The sequence below is a fragment of the Otolemur garnettii genome, unplaced genomic scaffold (genome assembly GCF_000181295.1).
Source record: "Otolemur garnettii isolate 467f Iridium unplaced genomic scaffold, OtoGar3 scaffold00172, whole genome shotgun sequence".
Classification (NCBI taxonomy): Eukaryota; Metazoa; Chordata; class Mammalia; order Primates; family Galagidae; genus Otolemur; species Otolemur garnettii.
Genome location: NW_003852567.1, coordinates 1,129,695 through 1,149,297, shown reverse-complemented (window position 1 = coordinate 1,149,297; position 19,603 = coordinate 1,129,695). Strand labels below are relative to the sequence as shown.

General features: G+C 39.9%; 1 protein-coding gene across 2 annotated transcripts in view; it reads left to right on the top strand.

The window, feature by feature from the left end:
• Positions 1 to 19,603, top strand: part of UNC13B (unc-13 homolog B) — a 158,367-nt gene that overhangs the window by 5,833 nt on the left and 132,931 nt on the right. For both annotated transcript variants that reach the window (XM_023519347.1, XM_023519348.1), the window contains exons 3-5: positions 735 to 858; positions 6,241 to 6,314; positions 14,369 to 14,426. In XM_023519347.1, the coding sequence (XP_023375115.1) occupies positions 735 to 858; positions 6,241 to 6,314; positions 14,369 to 14,426 (256 nt within the window). The remainder of the gene's footprint in view (positions 1 to 734; positions 859 to 6,240; positions 6,315 to 14,368; positions 14,427 to 19,603) is intronic.

The following is a 19,603-nucleotide window of genomic DNA, read 5'->3' as shown; positions in this document are numbered from 1 at the left end:
GCGCCTTAGCCGCTTGAACCACAGGCGCCGAGCCAACCCTAACAGAATTTAAGGACCTGCTAGCCTTAGCAATTGGTATTCAGAATGTCTCAATATGTAATGTTCAGGATTCAACTACTACCCCATTTTATCAGGCTAGATTATAACTCAGCATCATTTCCCCCTAAATACTCACTTTGGGCCTGGACAAAATCTATTATTAATATATTACTATTTGGCTTTAATATGGACTGTGAATTTTCTCTGGGAGTGGGGAAGTTGAAGATTGTGTTTCTATTTCCTATATTTCTTTTAGTTCTGGCTAAGTCTCTGTTCCATCAGGCAGCTCATTTTCATTGTATCCCAGTTCAGTTCTGTTTAATCAGCAACGTTTAGTGGTTCTTTACTGATTAGAAATGGTACCATATATCATTAAGTGACAAAGTCATTAAGAATTGTGTAGATTAAATATTGATCTACAGAGGTGCTTAGTTTCAGAGTTTGGTACTCTAGAAATTCTGTCCTCATTGAATATGCGGAGAGCTGAACACAGTGAAAGCTGTTCTCCTCACTGAAGATGGAGAACATAAGCTTCATGTAACAGAGGCAGGTGGTGACAGTGGTGTGTTTGACTTGTCAGCATGTGGGTGGCCCTCAGAAGTGCTCAGATAAGAACTTCTGAGAAAAACACTTGACTCGAACTAAGAGGGGTGCCAAGAAAGGTTAAAGTTTAATTTTAGATCTTTGTTTCCTAGGAGGGGCCTGGGGAGTGGTCCACATTGGAGTCAGAGACATTAATGAAAGATGATGAGATCTGTGGAACTAAAAATCCAACTCCTCATAAAATTTTGCTTGATACAAGATTTGAATTGCCTTTTGGTGAGTTTGATTAGATTTTAAAAGCCATCTAATGCTTTTTACTATATTGTTGCCAGTTGTCTCAGTGTGTATTTTTTCTCTTCAGCCATCTCCTCTGAGGACATTCTGTCTTTATCCATTCTCTTCCCTATTACATCTCACCCAGGGCATGTACAAAGTAGAATAAGTAGACTAGAAATGGTGCTCATTAAAGAACTTACACTAAAAATCATTTTCTTCAAATCCATTTTCTGTGACTATTATGATGACTTATGAAATAACTGCTAGATTTATTTTCCAAATATTTAAACATTTATTGTCTTGAAGTGAGTATATCTTATGATTATTAATTTATTTTTTTGAACTGATTTATTTTTTTCACAATATAATTTAATTTAAATAACAAATATTAAGTAGCACTGAGAAAGGGAATAGTAATTTAAAAAGTAAATTCAGTAAATCAACAGAGCAAACAACCCAATTAATCACTGAGTAAGAGACATGAATAGAACCTTCTCCCAAGAAGACTTTCAAATGGCCAACAAATACATGATAAAAATACTCATCGTTCCTACTCATCAGAGAAATGTGAATCTAAACAACCTTGATATATAACCTAACCCTAGTGAGAATAGCCCACATTATAAAGTCCCAAAGCTGCAGACGCTGGGGTGGGTGTGGGGAGAAGGGAACACGTTTACACTGTTGGTGAGACTGCATACTACTACAGCCTCTTTGGAAAGAAGTATGGAGAATCCTTAAAGAGCTAAAAGCAGACCTTCCATTTGATCCCACAATCCCATTACTAGGTATCTACCCATAAGAAAAAAATTATTTTATCACAAGGACATTTCAATTCACAGTTGCAAAGATGTAGAAACAACCCAAGTATCCATTAACCCATGGATGAATTAATAAAACATGATACACACACACACACACACACACACACACACATACATATATATGTATGTATAGATGCACCATGGAATACTATTCATCGTTAAAAAAGATGGAGACTTTACATTTTTTGTATTTACCTGGATGGAGTTAAAGAACATTCTCCTTCATAAAATATCTCAAGAATGGAAAACCAAACACTCCATGTACTCAATACTAATTTGAAACTAGTAGATGAATAACTACTAGGTCCACACAAGAGAAAAAGGCAATTAAATTCAATTAGAAGGGAGGGAGGGAGGAAGGGAGGGGGCTCGGTAAGCTGTCACCTAATGGGTAACAGCTTCCCTTTCCTTCTCCCTCCCTATATCCCTCCCTTCCTTCCTCCTTCCCTTCCTCCCTCCCTCCCTCCCTCCCTTCTTTCCTTCTTTCTTTCCAGACAGAGTCCCACCCTATAGGGCATAGTGCAATGGCGTCATAGCTCACTGCAACCTCAGACTCTGGTGGTGGGCATCCCGCTGCATCAGCCTCTGGAAGCTGCTGGGATTACAGGCACTCGTGGTGCACAGCTGGGTTTTTCATTTTTTTAGGAGTCGGATCTTACTGTTGCTCAGGCAAGTCTCGGATACCTGAGCTCAATCAATTGTCTCTCCTTAGCCTCCCACAGTGCTGGGACTACAGGCGTGAGCCACTGTGCCTGCCTTTTTTTTTTTGAGACAGAGTTTCACTTGGTTGCCCAGGGTAGTAGAGTGCTGTGGCGTTAGCCTAGCTCATAGCAACCTCAGACTCCTGCCTCACTGTCTCAAGTAGCTAGGACTACAGGTACCCACCACAGTGCCATGCTGATATTTCTATTTTTAGGAGAAATAGGGTCCTTTTTTTGAGACAGAGCCTCAAGCTATCCTCCTGGGTAGAGTGCCATGGCATCATAGCTCACAGCAACCTCCAACTCCTGGGCTCAAGCAAGTCTCCTGCCTCAGCCTCCCAAGTAGCTGGGACCACAGGCACCCGCCACAATACCCGGCTATTTTTTGGTTGCAGCCATTACTGTTGTTTGGCCGGTCCTGGCTGGATTCGAACCCGCCACCTTAGGTGTATGTGGCTGGCACCTTAGCCACTTGAGCCACAGGTGCCGAGCCGAGAAATAGGGTCTTGATCTAGCTTAGGCTGGTCTCAAATTCCTGAGCTCAAGCAATCCTCCTACCTTGGCCTCCTTGAGTGTGAGGATTACAGGTGTGAGCCACCATGCACAGCCTGAATTTCTTAAATAAATGTTTTTTCATTTAGTTTATGTCCTCAGGACCATTTCCAGAGACTTTACATGGTAGGTTTTTGGGGGCTTTTTTGTAGTATTACTTTTTAATCAATTTTATTCTCTAATTGCATGGCTATAACATAAATGTTACAGAAAATAAATATTCTATAATTTTTCAGTGGCTGATTTTATTTACTATATGAATGCATACTGGGAATAAAATAATATTTTTGGTGAATTACTATGTGCCCCTGGGCATGTCACTAAGTGTCTCACGAGTACACGTTATCATCATTTAATCCTCATTTTAGATTTACTTTTGAAGTAGACCCAGCAACTTTTATTTCCACTTTAGAGATAAGGAAACTTAGGCACGGAAGTATTTTGTTCAAGGTCACATATCTAGTAAATGGTAAAGCCAGGATTTAAATTTGGATGATCTGGCTCTAAAGCCGGGGCTTTTAATTTTAACCATAATACATTAGTTGTATTGTGGTTCAAACTTTGTACTGTTATAAATAGCACTACATTGTTGCTCTTTATTTTTTTTTATTAACTACTTTGTGGGATAAGGCAGTAGTAAGTGTACAATTGTTAATAAGTTACCCAGTGGAAATTAGGTCTCCCTCACAAACCAGTTCCCTTCCATAAATCTACTACTGTTAATACTGTCTTGTGTATCTTTCCAGAGTCAGCCTGACTATAAGCATATGTAGACACTGCCATCCTCTTTTGAAAACACACATAGTAGCATATTCTAAACACATTCCGTGCCTCTTGTTGTTATCCACTTTTGTTGTTATCCACTTAATATATTTTGATAAAATCATCCCATAGCAGAGAGTATCCAGGCGTCCTCAAACTAAGGCTCGTAGGCCACATGCCGCCCACCAAGGACATTTAGCGGCCTGCCGGGTGTTTTTGCCACTGCTGCCTGTCCTGCTGAGCAGGTCCCGCATCCGGACCTTCAATGGTCTGAGGAACAGTGAACTGGCTCCCTGTTTAAAAAGTTTGAGGGGCTCAGCGCCTGTGGCTTAAGTGGCTAAGGCGCTAGCCACATATATCCAAGGTGGCGGGTTTGAATCCAGCCTGGGCCCGCCAACAACAATGACAGCTGCAACCAAAAAAATAGCCGGGTGTTGTGGCGGACGCCTGTGGTCCCAGCTACTTGGGAGGCTGAGGCAGGAGACTCGCTTGAGCCCAGGAGTTGGAGGTTGCTGTGAACTGTGATGCCACGGCACTCTACCCAGGGTAACAGCTTGAGGCTCTGTCTCAAAAAAAAAAAAAATAGTTTGAGGACCCCTGAATAGACCCACAGCAGCAACTCTTCTTCCTCCCCTCTCCCCCATCCCTTCTTTGGAACAGGTGCATAGTACACCATTTTATGGATGAAGAAGTGCTATACAAATTAGGTTATAGATTATTTGAAGCTTTTTAAAAAATATGTTCAAAGTATTACCACCAGTTGCTGAAGAGCTGTTTCAAGGGAAGGAGTTGAAGTTTTAGACAGGAGGAACAAAGGAGAAAGGGTGATATTTGCTCCTTTTATGTGGGCTACTACAAAGTATATCTGTTTAAATGTTTCCAAAGTTGATCTGGTTCATAGATTGCCTTATGTTTCTCTTTTGTGCTAGATATATTTGGTATATTTAATGTTTTAAAAGGTAAGTTTTAGGGGGAAGTTGTTATAGTCAATTTTAAATATTTAGAAATGAGGTTATACTATTATTTTTTAAAGTCTAATGTTTTCATTTATGGACTAACTGAATAAATATTTGGGTATCTAATATTTTTCCAGGCATAAAATCTATGAGGTTTTTTTAGTTAAAAAATTTTTTTTGAGACAGAGCCTCAAGCTGTCCCCCTGGTAGAGTGCTATGGCATCACAGCTCACCGCAACCTCCAACTCCTGGGCTCAAACGAGTCTCCTGCCTCAGCCTCCCAAGTAGCTGGGACCACAGGTGCCCGCCATAACATCTGGCTATTTTTTTTAGGTTTCAGCTGTCATTGTTGTTTGGCGGGCCTGGGCTGGATTCAAACCCGCCACCTTAGGTGTATGTGACTGGCGCCTTAGCTACTTGAGCCACAGGCGCTGAGCCTTTAGTTAAAAAATTTGTTTTTATGGGGTGACGCCTGTGGCTCAAAGGAGTAGGGCGCTGGCCCGATATGCTGGAGGTGGTGGATTCAAACCCAACCATGGCCAAAAAACAAAACAAACAAACAAAAAAACTGAAAAAAAAATTTTGTTTTTATGTACTATATTCATCTTAACCATTTTTAAATGCACATCACTTAGCATAATGTTCTTGAAGTTCATTCACATTATAGCACATGACAGGATTTTCTTCCTTTTTAAGGCTGAATAATTTGCCATTCTATGTATATATCTCCTTTTGTTTATTTTTTATTTATTTGTTTATTTTTTGAGACAGAGTCTCACTATGTTACCCTCAGTAGAGAGCTGTGGCATCACAGCTCACACCAACCTCATACTCTTAGGCTTAAGCAATTCTCTTGCCTCAGCCTCCCAAGTAACTGGGACTACAACGCCTGGCTATTTTTCTGTTGCAGTTGTCATTGTTGCTTAACAGGCTGGGTTCAAACCTGGCCAGCCTAGGTGTATGTGGCCGGCACCGTAACCACTGTACTATGGGTGCCAGCCTTGTTTATCCTTTCATCTGTTGATGGACACTTGGGTTTCTTCAGCTCTTAGCTATTGTGAATAATGCTGCTATGAACTTGGGTGTGCAAATATCTTTGAGATCCTGCTTTAATTCTTTTGTGAATTGAAAGTGGGATAGCTGAGTCACATGATAATTAATTTATTTTTAATTTGGGGGGGGGAATCTATGAACTTTGAGTATTTTAATGTCTCAGGTCTAACTTTTCTCTTAAACTAATCCTTTGGACTGTTTTGGTTTTGCTCAGAGGAAGGTAGTATATTTTCAGAATCATACTGACTGTGGTTCGAAATGGCTTATCTCTTTGTGAACTGAGTAACTTTGACCAGATTATTTAACCTCTCTGAACTTCAGCTTCTTCATTTGCAAAGTAGAACAATGGGAATAATGGTGCATTATGTTTGTTTTTGTGATGATTTAAATAATGTTCATGGCAAGAACCAAGCCACCAGTAAAATTTGTTTATTACCACCAACCTTCTGACTTAAGTCATTTGACTGAATGAAATTTTATGTGCTGATGTTTGAACATTACTTGCTGATGTTTTTTTCTTTTTTTTTATGGTAGATATCCCAGAGGAGGAAGCCAGATATTGGACCTACAAATTAGAGCAAATCAATGCCTTAGGCTCTGACAATGAGGTAGGAACTTCCTTATTTGCAATATAGAGAGATGGGAACAACCTCTGATATTCTTTATAGGTTGTACAGGGAGGGGCCCAAGAGCATGTTATCTGAAGAAAGAAATAATTTAAATTGCATTAAAGAAAAGGGCAGCTAGAAGATGGCCTGAAATTTCATTAGAAGTCTCCATCTCCCACATAGGCTTTTTTCCTACCGTCCCCCAGACTGTGGCACTAGTTTGGCTCTAGGCTAGTAGGGAATCTGTCCTCTTTTGTTACACACCATAGCAGAAGGCATTTCTTCTGTTCCTCCAAGATTTTTGGTTATCATCTTAATTTATGTGTTCTTTTTTATCTTGCTCCATAGCTTGTGCATATAAGAGAACACAATCAACTCGACCTTGGGTATCAGGAATGGGGAATATTTTTGTTACTGGTGGTGGAGGGAAGAGATAAGTTTACTTATGGACATGTTGGACTATTTAAAAATGGGTCTGATTATAAGGTAGAATTTGAGTGCTAGGAGATATTTCAATGGAAATGTTTGGTAAACAATTTCATGAGAGTCTGAAGCTAGTTGGATTGGGTAGAAAGCTATAAGCTTAGAGTTTGGATTTATCAACATATCGGTAGCAACTGAAGTCATAGGAATGGAAAGTTTGCTCAAGTATAGCATATAGAAAGTATTGAAGAAGAAGGACAAAACATTGAGAAACATCACAGGTGGAATTCTGGTAAACAAATGAGACAGAGAAAGAGCTACCTGAAAAGGGAGAACCAGGAAAGATAAATGGAACAAAGAAAAAAAGAGATTCAAGGCAGAAATTCTCGATAGTATCACATATTCAAACAAGATGAATTCTGAAATAGTCATTATATTTGGCAATTAATGACTAGTGTCCATTCAAAAACTAGTACAGAAAGCCCAAATGTAGTAATTTTATGAGTGTATTAGTTTTCTAGGGTTACCATAACACAGTACCACAAACTAGGTGACTTAGAACAACTGAAATTTATTTTCTTACAATTTTGGAGACTAGAAGTCTGTAATCAAGGTCTCTTCAGAATCAGTTCAGTTTTGTCTAGAGGCTCCAAAGAAGAAACCATTCCATACCTTTGTCCTAGCTCTGATGGTTGCTGGTAGTCCTTGCTGTTTCTTGGCTTGTAGATGGATCATTCTAATCTCTGCCTCTGTTGTCACATAACTTCCTTATCAGTCTCTCTGTGTGTCTTCACAATGTGTTCTTCTGTTTCTGCATGTCTATGTCCAAATTTCTATTTTTATTATAAGAACACTAGTCATTAGATTAATTTGATTATATCTGCACAGACTCTATTTCCAAAATAAGGTCACATTCACAGGTACTTAGGGTTAGAACTTCAACTTTATCTTTTTTGCAGGGAGACACATTTTAACTCATAGTGAGTTAGTGAAAGATAAAGAAATGGAATTTGGGATAGGTTGACAACTACTCTTTTAGGAGAATAACGGTTTTTCTGTGGGTCTGAATTCCCTACTCTCTATGAGATTTTTGCTTTCTGTTTACATTCTAGGATATGGAAATCCCTGTGTTTCTGTCTTTCATCCCCTCTTTCACAGCTTTATTGAAATAAAATTTGTATATTCTTAACAGCTTTATTGAAATAAAATTTGTATATACCATATGTTCATTCACTCAACATATATATGGCTTTTAGTGTATTCTGAGTTGTGTATCTATCATCATAAATAACTTTTTAACATTTAATGTGGTTAACATCACTTTCTAATCCCCCACCCTTCACATCTTCTTCAGCTCAGCCTAGGCAAGCCCTCATCAACCTTCTGTCTCTCTATATTGACCTATTATGAACATTTCCTACAAACAGAATTATATAATCCATACTCCTTGTAACTGTCTTCTTTCAGGTAGCGTAATGTTTTCAAGGTTTCATCCATGTGGTAGCATGTACGAGTACTTTATTCCGTATTTATTGCCAAATAACATTCCATTGTATGGACATAATATATTTTTTCCTAATTCATCAGTTGATGGATAATTGGGCTGTTCATGCTTTTTTGCTATTGTGGATAAAGCTGCTGTGAACATTTATATAAAAAATTTTGTGTGGACATGTTTTCTATTCTCTTGGATATGTATCTGGGAGTGGAATTGCTGGATCAGCCAGTAACTCTGTGTCTGTTTGAGAGACAGCCAGACTATTTTTCAAAGTGGCTGTGACATTTTATATTTCCACCAGTGGCATAGAAAGGTTCCAATCTCTTCACATCCTTATCAGCACCTGTTATTATCTTTTTGATTATATCCATTTTAGTACGTGTTAAATGGTATCTCATGTGGTTGTCACATTATTTGAAAACTTCTATTATAGAAATTTCCAAACATAAAAAAAAGATTGTTCTTCCTTCTTTTTGTTGGAGTATTTTAAAGTCTCAGCCATAAATATGTTAGCATATATCTCTAACAGATAATGCCTTTAAAAACAACCACAATGCCATTATCACATTGAATTTAACAATACTTTCTTAATGTCGTCTAATACCTATTCTGAATTCAAATTTATCATCTCAAAGATTTTTTTTTCCACAGTTGATTTATTTGTTCATTTTCTTTTTCTTTTTTTTTTCCTTTTATTTAGAGATATAGTCTCATTCTGTCAACTTAGCTAGAGTGTAGTGATGTCATCATAGCTAACTGCAAACTCAAATTCCTGGGTTCTAATGCTCCTCCTGTGTTAGCCTCCCAAGTAGCTGGAACTACTGGCATGCACCACCACACCTGGTGTATTTTTCTATTATTTTGTAGAGATGGTGCACCACAACACCTGGCTAATTTTTCTATTATTTTGTAAAGATGGGGACTCGTTCTTGCTCAGGCTGGTCTAGAACTCCTGACCTCAAGCAATCCTCCTGACTTTGCCTCCCAAAGTGTTTAGATTACAGGTGTGCGCCTCTGTGCCTGGCTGATTTATTCATTTTAAGATTTAGGGAAGATGTGTACATTTGGTTATTATGTCTCTTAAATAATTTTAATTGTATAACTATTCCCCTTCTCTCATTTGTTTTGTAAAATTCTATACATTCTGGATTTGGCTAATTATGTTCCCAGATTTTATTTACCATGTTCCTGTATCCCTTTTGCATCCTTTAACCTGATAATTATGGACACCCATACTCAGTGGTTAGGGCACTGGTCACATGCTCCAGGGCTGGTGGGTTTGAGTTGGGCCAGGGTGTACTAAGCAGCAGCAACAACAAAAATAACCAGTTGTCGCGGGTGCCTGTAGTCTCAGCTATTAGGGAGGCTGAGGCAAGAGAATCACTTGAGCCCAAGAGTTGGAGGTTGCTGTGAGCTATGATGCCATGGCACTCTACCAACGGTGACAAATTGAGACTGTCTCAAAAAAAAAACAAAAAACTGATAATTACATCTATTAGCTTGAGGAACAGATTTAAATTTAGATTGAAGTTCATTTTTTTGGTAGCAATTAGTGTTTTATCCCACTTTTTTTGATGTTAAAATTCATCAGTCAGGTCAGTTGTTGTTAGCCTATTTCATTCATTATGACGATTTCCCATCAGCCTTTCACCTAATGGCTTTAGCAACAAATAATGATTATTTTTATTGGGGTTTGTAAAACGATGGTGTTCTACTAATATCATCCTTTCAGCATTCATTAGCAATGATTTGTCTACAGAAATGAACTTTATGGGCTGGGCCAGGTGGCTCATGCCTCTAATCTCAGCACTTTGGGAAACTGAGGTGGGAGAACCAGGAGTTTGCTTGAGGCCAGGAGTTCAAGACTAGCCTGGGCAACATAGTGAGACCCCATCTACACAAAAAATGGAAAAATTAGCAGTGTACTAGTGTACTCCTATAGTCCCAACTACTTTTTGTTAATGGAGAATAATTATGAATTTGTGAATTTTAATTATTTGATGTATGTATTTCAATCTGTTGCAGTCATTTTTTTTTTTTTTGATACTAAATGATCTCATTTTTGTTGAGTAGGACCTTTTTCAAGTTGGTTTCTGTGTCTTTTTTCCTTCTATTTATTTTTTTTATTAAATCATAGCTGTGTACATTAATGCAATTATGGGGTACAATGTGTTGGTTTTATATACAATTTGAAATAGTTTCATCAAACTGGTTAACATAGCCTTCACCACATTTTCTTAGTTATTCTGTTAAGATATTTATATTCTACCCTTAGTAGATATAACATGTACCCTTGTAAAATGCACCTTAGATGTGGTCCCACCAATTACCCTTCCTCCACTCATCCTCCCTCCTCCCCTGCCCTGCCTCCCCTCTTTCCCCTTCATCTTGGGCTATAGTTGGGTTATAGCTTTCATATGGAAGTGTGGGTGCTTATAGATTAGTTTCATAGTAGGGCTAAGTACGTTGGATACTTTTTTTTCCATTCTTGAGATACTTTGCTTAGAAGAATATGTTCCAGCTCCATCCATGTAAACATTTGAGACTTTTGATAAGCCTTGGTAGTATTTTGGGTATTGAGTTTTTCAAAAGTCCAGTGGACATGTGTAATCCTTTCACCACTGTGGAAGTTGGAATTTGATCAAATGTTTCTGAGTGAGTTTACTTTGGTGGTAGAGGATTGTGCTGGTCATTATGGAGGATAGGTCTGAGAAAATCCTGGAAAGCTGGTTTAGTTATGGCAAATTTCTTCAATGTGTGAATGTCATTAAACTATTTAATTTCTCCATCATACATGAAACTCAGTTTAGCTGGATATAGGATCCTGGGTTGAAAGTTATTTTGTTTCAGGAGGTTAAAAATTGATGACCACCCTCTTCTAACCTGAAAGGTTTCAGCAGAGAGATCTGCAGTCATTCTGATATTCTTCCCCTTGTAGGTTATGGTTTTGTTACGTCTAGCTGCTTTCAGAATTTTCTCTTTCATATTAACTTTAGTGAAGTTAATTATGATGTGCCTGGGGGATGTCTTGTTCTGGTTGAGTCATGCTGGGGTTGTGAAACTGTCTGCTATCTGAATTTCAGACTCTCTTGGCATGTCTGGAAAGTTCTTTTTCATAATTTCACGAAGTAGAGCCTCTGTGCTCTGTGAAGCCACTTCCTCGCCCTTAGGGATTCCTATAAGACGAATATTAGTTTTCTTCGAATTATCCCAGAGCTCTCTGAGAGAGTGATCCAGTTTTGCTCTCCATTTCTCTTCATCCTTGTGCGCTTGGGCATGTTCAGAAGCTTTGTCTTCAATGTCAGAGATCCTTTCTTCTGCCTCCTCCATTCTGTTAGGGATTCTACCATATTTTTCAGCTCTTTGAGGGCTGCAACCTCTTGCCTCACTGTCTCAAAATTTTTGGTCATTTTATCTTTGAAATAATTGAATTCTTGAGACATCTTTTGAATAAGAAATTCTAATTCCCTCCTTTCTTCCATTCTGTTAATCTTATTTGCTATCCAAATTCTGAACTCTATTTCTGACATCTCAGCCATCTGTTTATGGATGGGATCTTCAATTGCATCTGCCCCATCCTTCCTTGGGGGATTTGATCTACTTTGATTATTCGGATTACCAGGGTTTTTCCGCTGATTCCACCCCATGCTGAATTTACACTGTGTGGAGACTGTACCAGAACTGTTCAGTCCTTGGCCTCCACCGGAGATGATGCCAGCTTCCTCTGGTTGCCCCGAGATGCAGAGCATGTCTGTCCGGAAGAGCCTCAGGGGTGTGGGCCTTATTCCCACTTCTGTGGCTGCTGCTCTTCGGCTCAGGGTACTGCTGTTCTAGTATGGTTCCCCCTCAGCTGACTGTCCTCTTGTAGTTCTCCGGCAGCTGGCTGGGGATGCCGGGAGTATAGCTCTGGCAGTTCTGGGCCCGCCTGGTGCACGTGCCTGGAGCGCGGAACTCATCAGTTGCTGAGCAGCTCTAACAAGCAGTTCTGGGCCGCCAGAAGCGAAGGACTCCTCTGCTGTTGCCAGTGGGACATGCGTAGCTCTAGCAAGCAGATCTGGGCCTGACCGGTGTGGGAGGCTGGATCGGGGAACTCAGCTGCCACTCGTGGGACACGCATGGCTCTAGCAAGCAGATCTGGGCCCATCTGGAGCTGGGGACTCCTCCACTGCTGCCTGTGGGATGCCCGTGGCTCTAGCAAACAGTTCTGGGCCTGTCTGAAGTGGGGGACTCCTCCGCCGCTGCCCCTGGGTTGTGTGCAGCTCTAGCCAGCAGTTCTGGGCCCGCCCAGAGTTGGGGACTCCTCTGCTGCTGCCTGCAGTGTGCGTGCAGCTCTAGCAGGCAGTTCTGAGCTCTTCCAGAGTGGGGGACTCTTTCACAGGCCTCCCCAGGGTACGTGTGGCTCTAGCAAGCAGTTCTGGTCCCACCCTAAGTGGAAGATTCCTCCTCCGCTGCCTGCGGGATGGGCACGGCACTAACAAGCAGATCTGGGCCTACCTAGAGCAGGGGACTCCTCTGCTGCCACCCGTGGGGCATGTGCAGCTCTAGCAAGCAGTTCTGGGGCCTCCCGTGTGGGTGCCTGGTATGGGGGACTCCTCCACCGTCACCCACGGAATGTACACCAGTCTAGCAGGTCTCTGGCTGCTGTACTGGGACTGGGCACTTAGTCTCACAGGGGTAGGGGACGCTGCTTTGTGCTCCCCATCACTGTCTCTGTAGGCAAGGGGGGAAGGGTGGACTGGAAATTCAAAATGGCAGTGAAAACGTTTGTTCAGTTTTTCTGCCAGGTGAGAGAGTGTTTAGAATCTCAGCAGGGTCCCTCTAGGGGAGTAGGCCCCCCCTTCCTGTGGTTCTCACACATGGGGTGAGATAATAGGTCCTCAGTTCACCTCTCGCCTGCAGAAAACTTATAGGAGCAGATGAAGAGAAAAGAGAAAACCACAAGTTTCTTGGGACAGGGGATGGACACTTTTCCTTTGGGATGTATTATGTACCTGTAAATCGCTCTCTTGGAGTCTCAACTTGCCTCCGCAGAGGTGTCCTGCAGATATCACCCTTCTTTCTCAGCTGGGCTCCCAATCTTCAACTTTATTGGGTATTTTCTGGACATCATCCTTCCTCCTGGACGGGAGCTTCTGTCAGAGGCTGGCACCTGTGGCTATCTTGCCTCTCCCCCTCCATTACCATGATTTATAAACTCTGTTTACCCAGTGGCTAGAATAAAGCCTTGCGTATGGTGTACACTCAATCAGTAGCTGTTGAATGAATGACTCATTCATTGGCAGTTTTAGAGAGGCTCTGACAGGCCCAGAATCTCACAGCTTATGAATAAATGGCAGAGTTAGAATGAGAACTTCAAATCTTGTATTTGCAAGTTGCTGGGCCAAGTTATATTTTTCCAATCCTGTAGTGGTCTCTGGAACAAATTATTTTTGTTATCTTCCAGACTTTATGTACGTCTGTTAATTTGTTTATGCCTTCCTCTTTTTGTTGTACATTTCTAAATCCTGCCCATCCTCAAGATTTGTGCTTAATTCTGCTCCCTTTTATAGAACATTTTTACAGTTTTAATACCCTGTATTTGTTTTTGTGTTGTGGTAGCTAGTGGGCAGGCAGGGTTGCAGTGACACTAGATTGTAAGGGTGAGGGGAACTCTAGTTGATATTGCACCACATGGCTCAGATAAGCAATTTCACTTCTCATGGGACCTTGTAAGGGAAGAAGCACTGTTACTTAATAAAATTTGGCCTCAGAGGTTTTCAGCTCCATTGCCCACATTAGCCATAGGAAAATTTAGAGGACTATGAAATAGTCTAAGATTTCTAAGGCCAAGATGGGCAAGTGCCAACGTGCCATTGGTCATAATAGGCTCTTTGCTGTCCTGATTTAGCCTATTTGGGCAGGCCACTGCCATAAGTGATAGTTTGGTTTGTATGTCAGGATCACACAAAATAGCAGGATATTCTATCAGGATCACACAAAATAGCAAGGAAAATAGCAGGATCTTCTGTTTCTGTTCAATAAAGATTTTGACTCCAAACACTGAAATCTTTGTCAAGGAAGCTGTGATTTTTTTCCTTCTCTTTACTTGGTCCTCTTATTATATGTGTTTTTTTTTTCTTCTTTCTGCTTCTAGTATTCTATTCAAGAAGAAAGCCAGAGGAAGCCATTGTCCACTGCTGCCGCCCAGTGTTGTAAGTGAGAAACTTATCTCTGAACCTCTGGTATTTGCAGGTTTCTGTGCCTTCTCTAAACTTGGCACATTTTGAGTTGGGGAGGGTAGGATGTAGTGTGTATAAACAGAAGATACTCTAGAATCACACCTATTCAGGCATATACCTCCAAAGACTATTTGCCTATTAGCTTTAAGAAAAAGTCCTTTAGTTTTGTGTGACTGTAGGCACGACCATGATGCTAATTTTTTTCTCCATTGGCTAGCTTTAACCCTTCTATCCCTGTTTACCTGTTATTATTCTTTAAGGCTCTATTTAAATATCAACACCTTTGTTCCTTCTGTTTCCTCCTTCCCTCTAATCTAGCTTTGGTGTCTCTCCTCTGAGCTTTCATCATACCCCCTGTGTATATTCATCATATCATGTATGCATATTTCCTTGCAAAAACACAAAGTTTTAAAAGACATAGACATTCTTTCATTTTGTATTTCTGGTGTCTGGCTCAACAACTGATACATAGTAAGCCTCAATAAAATTTGATAAATGATTAAGTGAGAGAAATTATTTCTTCTGATATTAATTTGTTGAGATCACAGATTCCTTCTTGAAATGAGCCATGCCTTGTTGGTATATTGTTCACCTTTGTAAATTCATTGGTTGCCTTTCATTCTGTACTTTTTATAGGCCACTTTTTTCATAAAAGTAAGGCCAATGGCAGAGGTCAACATTTTTTCTTTATTTAAACTGAGTGTTCTTAGTTTCTCTAAAAACAGCTTGAGACAACAGAAGATAGAGTCTGTTCTAGTTCACTTTTTCTTTCTTTCTTTTCTTTTTTTTTTTTTTTTGGAGACAGAGTCTTGTTCTTTTGCCCTAGGTAGAATGTAGTGGCATCATTGTAGTTCACTGCAACCTCACACTTCTGGGCTCAAGCAATTCTTCTGCCTCAGCCTCCAGGGTAGCTGGGACTACAGGTGTGTGTGAAGATGCTTGGCGAATTTTTCTATTTTTAGTAGAGATGTGAGTCTTGCTCTCGCTCACGCTGGTCTTAAACTCCTGAGCTCAAGCAATCCACCCACCTGGGTCCCCTAGAGAGCTAGGATTATTGTACGCCTTTTTGTTTTTTCTTCTATACTTAATTGTACTTTCTAAGTTCCTTCACCCAAACTTGCATTTCTTTTATGATAATTTTAAAAAATAAATATTTAAAATAATTATCTCAGGCTTGACAACTTAGAGGCATATTTTTGTAGAATCACTCATTTAGTTTGAATTTGGGACTTAGCTGAATAATAGTTGTTTATTGAAACTGACACAGTTCAGTAATACCAGTGATCTTTGATTGAAAGTTCTAAGTAGCTCTTAAAATTACAGTGTTCCTTTTATTGATGACATTCTTAAGATCTCCTTTAACCAATTACTGTGCTTGAAACAAAAATTTTTGGGGGGTTTTGTTACTTGTATCTTTAATATGACCTCAAAGATAGCTTGAATTTTTGTTTGAGATAACAGGCCACTCATCATCTATCAGTTAAGTGTTTGTTTCACTGGTTTTGTTATAATATTGCTTGTAACTAATATATATGTATATCATTATTCAAATGTCCCATATATGAATCATTCTTTAGATTAGTAAAATAGGGCATAACTCAACATATTTAAAATTTTTCTCTTTTTTTATTGTTCGGGATTCACTGAGGGCACAAAGAATTAGGTTACACTGATTGCCTTTGTTAAATAAAGTCCCTCTTATAATTGTGTCCTGCCCCCAAGAGGTGTGCCATACACTGTGACCTCCCTTCTCCCTGCTCTCTTAAAATTTTTCTTGAAGGGAATTTATTAGTTCAAAGTGGTTGATTATGAGTCACATCATGAATAACAATGACCAAACATTCAGAAGTACTATCATAATACACTAATTGGTTGCCAGGTTGTGACATTTTATATGACCACAACTAACTTCTGAAGGATTTCTTTTAGCAACATACCCCAAAGAGACATGTTTATATAAAATGCTTTCCCCTCTTCCTTTTCAACTCTTAACATATTTCTTGGTCTTGATTTCGATTACATTGAAATTTATTATTAGAAAGGGAGCAGAAGGGTTATACTGCTTTTTGCTACTGTTTAGCCATCAGGCCTGACATGCCTTATCTCTCTAGTCTGTATCACATTCAAATACTCCTTTTACAGCCTTCTATTCTTATTCTCTATCTAAAACTGTTCACTGCCACTCTATGACCAGTTTTATTTCTAATATTCTACTTGTTTGGGGAGGCAGAGAAATGGGTCATTCTGTATATATAAGCAGATATTCCTCACCTAGAAGATGAGGTTCCTACAGATGATGCTATAATCTTTTCACAGAACTGAGGTTGCTGTGAGCTGTGAGGCCATGACGCTCTACCAAGGGTAACAAAATAAGACTCTGTCTCAAAAGAAAAAAAATAGAGTGAGCCCAGTTAGCAATTACTGTGTCACAGCTTGATCAGATAGAGTATAGGATTATCATTCCAGCATTTTATGCCAGAGGGTACCAACTTAAAGAGGACTTGATGCTTCCTGATCATCAGACCTAACCAATTTGTACAGCTCCAGATAAAAAGGAAACCTGACTAGCACCAGATACTATGGCAAGTTCTTCAGAAATTTCTGTCTGTAGTACTTATATTCCAGATGACCACAGCCATCATGCTGATTACCCTGGCCTATCAAGATACATCTCTTAGAGAACTTGGTGGTTTCACCGTTTCAACTAGTACAAGCATCTTTTTAAGACACATAGTAAGTGAATCCATGTTTCTTTCTTTTTTTTCTGAGACAGTCTCACTGTGTCGCCCTTGGTAGAGTGCCATGGCATCACTGCTCACAACAACCTCAAACTCTTGGGCTTAAGTGATTTTCCTGCCTCAGCCTCCCAAGTAGCTGGGACCACAGGCACCCACCACAATACCCAGCTAATTTTTTGTTGTAGTTGTCATTGTTGTCTAGCTGTCCCAGGCTGGGTTCGAACCTGTACTACAGTGCTGAGCCTGAATCCTTGTTTCTAATGGTGTCTTTTTTGTTTGTTTTGTTTTTTGAGACAGAGTCTCACTTAGTCTCACTGGGTAGAGTACTATGACATCATAGCTCACAGCAACCTCAAACTACTGGGCTCAAGTGATCCTCTTGCTTTAGCCTCCTAAGTAGCTGGGACTACAGGTGCCTGCCACAATGCTGGGCTATTTTTTAGAGACAGGGGTCTTACTCTTGCTTGGGCTGGTCTTGAACTTGTGAGCTCAAGCAATATAGCCACGTTGGCCTTCCAGATTCCTAGGATTATAGGCCTGAGCCTAGCCTCTAATAGTGTTTTAATGAAAGAGATCCAGAATTTCTCACTGTGAATTTTGAAGAGGCAGAAGCTGGAGAATCCTATCCTCCATATCCTTTTACAGTACTGTGTTTCTATTCCGTGATAGGCCTAGCAGATATTAGCATAGCCTACTAGGACTTCTGATAGTCCTCATAAGCAGTGCTTTGCACTGAATATTGGAAGACAGATGCCAAAGATAGTCCTGGAAGACTGAGAGGTTGTTGAGTTCACTCCTGATGCCCAGGATCCTCTGGAACAGTGCCAACTTAAATTTAATTGCAAATTTAACCACTTCTCAAAGCCATAATATGATATGTATGCTAGTCCCTTAAATTCAAGACCATAAAAGTGGGCTATTTAGTTCTTTCTTCTGCTAGCCTTCAGCTTCATCTCTCATAGGGCTACCTAATGAAAGGGTGTCCAGCTCTATAACTTTCCCAATTATTTTTGCCATACTGTGATATCATACCTTAAATAGATATTATGGGTGTGAGGGGGTTGTTCAATGCCCCGTAGGTTAAAACTTTGTCTCATTTCAAGTCACCTGTGATTTAAAGCTGTAGAATGTTTTGGCTTCCTTGTTATGAATTCTTGAAGGACTCTTCACATGGTATTGTGAAGAGCAGCTCAGAGGTTTTTTTTCAGGTCTCCCAATGAGTTATCTTTTTCTGCATCACTTCTAGGAAATCAGTGACCTGAGATTAAACCCCTGGGTATGGCCGGTGCCCGTGCTCAGTTGGGAGGGGCGCCGGCCACATACACTATTGGGTTCCAACCTGGCCTGGGCTTGCTAAACAACAATGACAACTGCAGCAAAAAAAAAATCCGCGTGATGTGGTGGGTGCCTGTAGTCCCAGCTACTTGGGAGGCTGAGACAAGAAAATTACATAAGCCCAAGAGTTTGAGGTTGCTGTGAGCTGTGATGCATAGCATTCTACTCCGGGGAACGTAGTGAGACTGTCTCAAAAAAAATCTAGGTCTGTTTGATTCTAAGGTCCATGTCCACTGTACCACCCATGATGGCAAAAATATCATGGGATATAATTTGCCATTCACAAACAATTCACAAATTAATTCATTTATTGAATAAATAATATGCATACTTGGTACAAAAGTTTTAAAACATTAAGGGGAATATAGTAAAAGGTTTCCTTTCCATTCCTGTCCTCCAGTCACCTGGGTTTTGTTCCTGATGCAGTCATTGTTAATGACAGTTTCTTAGGGATCATTTGAGAGATTTTTATAGTTGTCTAAGTACTTGTGTGTATATCAGAGATCTTTTGATTATTCTTTCCATTCTTTGAATTGGTTTTAGAGTACCACATACTATAATAAATGGTCCACAGCTAACTTATATTTGATATTTGAATATTTTTTGATCAGTGTCACTTTTGGACTCTGTTTCAAGAATTTATTAAAGCCACAGGGAATAGATTGTTTATTTTCTAGGTTACGTTCCATGGCAAAGATCTGCTTCCTGAAATCCTGATCTTGAATACAATAGGAATGTTTCCTTTGTCCTCATTCACCCTCTTAGAATGTCTTTCACATATTTGTTACTGGATTATGAATTTATGGCAGTTGGTATCCACAAAATTTGTTGGTTTTCTTACTAATTTTGAATTCTTGGTGGTCACTTTGCATGGCAGTATAAAGAACTTTTTTAACCCCTTCTTAAAATACTAAATCAGTCCTTTTTTTACTTTAAACGTTTTTAAAAATAGAAACACATGGCTTGGAGCCTGTGGCTCAAGTGGCTAAGGCGCCAGCCACATACACCTAAGATGGCGGGTTCAAATCCAGCCTGGGCCCGCCAAACAATGATGGCTGCAACCAAAAAATAGCCAGG